General features: G+C 37.7%; 1 protein-coding gene across 1 annotated transcript; it reads left to right on the forward strand.

The window, feature by feature from the left end:
- Positions 1-1,493: 1,493 nt before the first annotated feature.
- On the forward strand, positions 1,494-3,024 carry LOC144645848 (thromboxane A2 receptor-like). The gene is made up of 2 exons (XM_078505385.1): positions 1,494-2,276; positions 2,662-3,024. The coding sequence occupies exons 1-2, from the start codon at positions 1,494-1,496 to the stop codon at positions 3,022-3,024; spliced, it is 1,146 nt and encodes a 381-aa protein (XP_078361511.1).
- Positions 3,025-4,940: the final 1,916 nt, after the last annotated feature.

Genomic DNA, 4,940 nt, shown 5'->3' on the forward strand with positions numbered 1-4,940 from the left:
TTTTGATTAAAAACAAATGCATTTTCTTCGATGATTCCCACAATAGCTTCATTCTTATATATTAAACTGTTTGGTGTCTCAATTCACGGTAACAGTCTGAACCGGGTCCGTTGCCCGCCGAGTCATGCCGACGGGCCGGGTTTCTTTAAAGGCTAGCTAGATAACGCTATCCACCGAATAAATAACTCTTCGGAAATAAGTGTCTACAAAACCAACTACACCGGCGCCATCTACTGGATTGCGATTAATTCCGGCAATGGATAGCGTAATCCAACCTTTGAATAACCGAGCCCTGAAGTATTAAAATATCAGGGATATTATGAAGATAATGGATCATTCCAGATAAAATACTGCCGCTTAAATGACCAGACTGACGTTAGCTTATTTTGATGAATCTTCCACTGTTACGCTCAACATAAACTTTTGACAATTAAAATGCATCCCTTTTGAGTTCTTGGGAAAAATATCCTTAATTTGCCTACACAAACAGGAAAATTTGCTCAGATTTGGTATTGAATTTAGCTACCATCAATTTACGATTTCAGTTTTTAAGTACCTAATACCTCCTTTACGGTTATAATACAATTTTGTCTCAGTTTGAACAAGCCTAATGAAAAAACCTTTTTAATACAAATCACACTGATGTCTACCTAGATGAATTCGGTGTTCAAGTTTTTATTATTTCATGTTTTTTGGCGATATTTCGATGATGAAAGAATTGCCTTTTGTGCAGGAATTAATTAAAATTTTATTTAAAAAAACACACACATGAAATCAATTTTTCATCTATCTTTCGTCAAATGCCTTATTATATTTTGAAATTTTTTTAACGCAAATTACTTTTTTAATTTGTCATATTTGGTTTGATAATAAAATCACTATCTTTAGGATTTCCACAGCGCCTTTTGAATGCAAATCACCACAGTGCTGGATTTGTTTGTTCGATTTTCATATATTTCATAATCATTGTTTTTTACACAAGAAGAAATCTATTAGTGCAAAACTATGATGCAAATCGCTGAGTGTTTTTAACCAATGTAAATCGCTGCCAGGTGCCACATTCGCAGCTAAACCTTTTAATTTTCATCAACACACGCAGAGTTTCGAAAAGGGTGTTAAATTCAACATCCGCTAACTTTCAAGACTTCTTAATTTAACTAACGCACAGTTAAGCTGTCTTTTTTTCTCGGAATGTTTTGAGGTACGCAAATATCTAATCCCATACTGTTCTGTATGTTTTTTTTTTGCCGGGTTTTTTTTGCGTGAAATTTAATTGATAAATCGAGATTTTAACTATCCATATCGCTTAGTAATACTGACTTATTTCTTTGTACTTTTTTTCAGTAAAATCGAGGATTACTTCAGCAACGGGGGTCGGCAGAGCAAGATTAAATTTACATCGGGAACTTTATGTGGAATCGAATGTGGAAAGAACTCGAAAAACACACGTTACGTTTGCCGGTTTTGGGGTTGTTGTAATTTATTACATCATGATGACAACCGAGTCTGGCAACCATGTCTCTAATAATCACACAACGTCTTACAAAGTTGAGCAAAATCTCTTCCTTGGAGTTTGCACAATTCTCTCTGAATTTGTAACAGTCGCGATAAACTCTGTGGCCGCGTATTATTTGCTTGTTTTCAAGAAAGCATCCCGATTCAACCGGAAGCAATACAACAACTTCCTAATGGGCCTGCAAGCACTCATGGGAACTCTCCTGGCGGTCACTGGTTACAGCTGGACAGCGGTTGCTCATTTTATGGGTGAATGGCCAGCAGGAGATGTCGGTTGTTTGCTAGGAACTTTCTGTTTGTTGTTTTTTGGAACAATGACGGTGATGATAACACTAGTCATGTCTGCGGAAAGATTTATAGCCATGTGCTGCCCGTTTTACTACGAAATTCTCATAGACTTTCGCAAAATTACTGTAGCGGTTGTGTACATCTTCGTACACTCCGCAGTGCTTGCAAGCCTGCCCCTCATGTTGAACACGTTTGAACTAACAAAGCAGCCAATAGCTGTGTGTTTGTACTCGCTTTCTTCGCACAGTTTTAAAGAAACAGTCGTGGTGCACGCGTTTGTTTGTAATTTCTCTCTTTCCATTCTTTTGATGCTCATTATGAACGTCTCGGTATTGAAAGCTTTAAAGAAAATGAACAGCTCTGTAGGTATGGAGATCAGGGCTCAATTTGCGCACGATCGTGAGTCCATCATCTTGTCAAACCTAACAGGTCTTATGGCTCTGTCGTATTCTCTGTGCTGGCTACCAATCGTGGTAAGGAATACAATTAAATCAGTAAACTGCGATCAGGCGTACTTTTTTTCGTGGCGGGAAAAAAGAATACTTGATCGCAGGTTACAATTAAATAACCTGGGAGAAGGGGGAAGGGGAAGTCCCCTTTTTTTTTCATATAACGGCCTGCGATGTGTTCAAAGAAACTTATCCTTGTAGCGCTAACTTTTGTAGTGCTAATGCTGTTTAATTATTGCCAACGAGACAGCCGAGCCAAGAGGCGAGGCTGTCGAGGCGGCAGAATCATAGAGCCGTGTGCGTACGAGTGTATAGGCTTGACCCGGACTGCTTGATCTTATTTCCAGCTGTTAGGCCACTATGCCACCAGAAGGATAATGGATTAATTTATTTTCGGCTTTATCTTTAGGTTCGAGTGATGCTCATTTACCATGCGCACTGGAGCAGCATTTACTTCGATTTACTGGCATTTTCGTTGTCCACCGCTGACCCGTTTGTGCATCCCGTCACTTGCCTGTTGGTAAGCCAGCGATACCGAGCTGGATACAAGGCGGCGATGAAAGACATCATATCCATATTAGGCAAGAGGGTTTGCGGCTGCACGTGCGACTCGAGAGTTCATGCATATCCAGCCCACAGCAGTGTCAGTCAGACAGACAGTCACAGCAGAAGCCTTCACACGTTAAACCATTCATTGAATTCAAAAATCAGTGCTGGACGGAACTGCATTAGGCTCGAAGTGATCGTTGAAGCTGTAGAAAATCAAGATTAGTGAACATTTGTCACCAATGGCGTACGACTCGCATAAATTTAATTCCCGAATGTAGTCATGAAAAACCAAGCCAAGTTAATGAAAAAAGAACAAAGAACAAAAACAATATTATCGAATGAGCGAAATATTATTTTTAACACGAAAAAATAAAACTCATATCTTCGATCCACTGTATTTCTTTCTTGCAAAAGCGGGAAATGACGTCAATATTGATATCTTCACCCGTGAGGATATCGAAATGGGCCATCTCCGAGTTACTCTTTGCCTCTGTTTCAAAACGAGTCTACGTGCGAAACCATTCATATGAAAATGAGTTTCACCTACGGGTCCATTTTCATGCAAATCAAACTCATTTTCATTTGAACGGTTTCGCACGTAGACTCGTTTTGAAACAGAGGCAAAGGGTAACTCGGAAATGGCGTATTATACGCATCTATATAATAAAATTTATACGTCGTACGATGTATGTATGTTGGTGTGTAGATTATGTCGTTCTTTCCATTCTTTTCTACACTGTCTATTCTTTGATGTATTACAAAATTCTACTTCATGGTAGAATTCTCAAAGACTCGACACGTTAAGTTTAATTTAAATGCAATACCCTCCACCAAAATACCTTATAATAGGAAATTAACGCTCCTGTAAATTAAGGTCTTTGGCATTAACGCGACTTAAATTAACGCGAATTGGAGGGAAAATTTCTTTGGAATAAAGGGAATTAGCGCGATAGAGGTAAAAAAATTTAAAATGAAGAAAATTAACGCCATTTTTGATGTCTTTTAAGATATTTTGGCTGTAGTATCGAGTAGTACAAAAACAGAACTTTGAGAACCGCTCTTCTGAAAGAAAAATGAACTACAAATATTGCAGATGACAAATCTTTCAGTCTTTTACATTGTAAATGATTGAAAAATAGTGCAGAAAAGAGAAGGTTATTGATTCCTAGGTGTTATATGTGTTCGAACAGTATGTTTGGAGTGAAAATAAGGTCTCGGAAATTAACGCTCCACTTAGAGTGGCACTATGACCGTATCGTATAGAATACAACGTAAGGTTTAAAATGCCGTTTACGGTTTTCAAATGTCTTTATTAGTTCCTGAGATATTCAAGTTTAAAAAATTGGTGAAATATTTACGCAACCCAATTTGACATTGAATATATAAATAGGGCTAACTCAGTCAATTTGCTGCAGACCATTGAAACTTGGTACACTAATAGTTTTAAAGGTGACATACCTACAGATATAATAAAATCGTGTTTTCATGGCAACTCACTCTTCCCCAGTCCCTCTAGACCTGTTTTCAACATTTGAGAAATTTTCAGCTCCAGAAAATTAAACCAGGCGAAGTAGTCTACCCAACACATTTATATGCTTCCTAGCCTGTGTACAGCCTTTACACAGGCTATATGCTTCCTGGATCTAGCAAATGAGACGTCACTGAGAAATATTAAAATGCAACGCCAAAAAATGCCAGAAAAGCCCATAACATTGGGGAGGTCTGGAACCCAGTATATTGCCATGGTAACATAATTGATATTCTCATACCTAGAAGAGTATTGTTGCCAAGAATTAAGCATTTCTGATACAAATTGGTTGAGATATATTCCTTTCATACCTTTGATGAACATTTGGTTGAGTATATGACGTCATCATTGAGCTAATTGGCATATTTTAAAACTCGAATATCTTTAGAACGAAAAGAGATATTTTAAAAATTTAAGGAGTATTTTTCTTCTCATGCCAACCTAACGCTCAAAAAAAATTAACGCGAATTTTAATAATTCGCGTTAATTTCACGGAGAGTTAACTTCTTATAATAAGATAGGTCAACCTTCATTTAAACATGTTCACAGTTAAACAGCACGTGAATCGAAAGGTTTGCCCAAAGGGATAAGGAATCTGAAGACTTTGTCTT

Source organism: Oculina patagonica, chromosome 3 (assembly GCF_052425735.1).
Source record: "Oculina patagonica isolate OP01 chromosome 3, crgOcupat, whole genome shotgun sequence".
Taxonomy (NCBI): Eukaryota; Metazoa; Cnidaria; class Anthozoa; order Scleractinia; family Oculinidae; genus Oculina; species Oculina patagonica.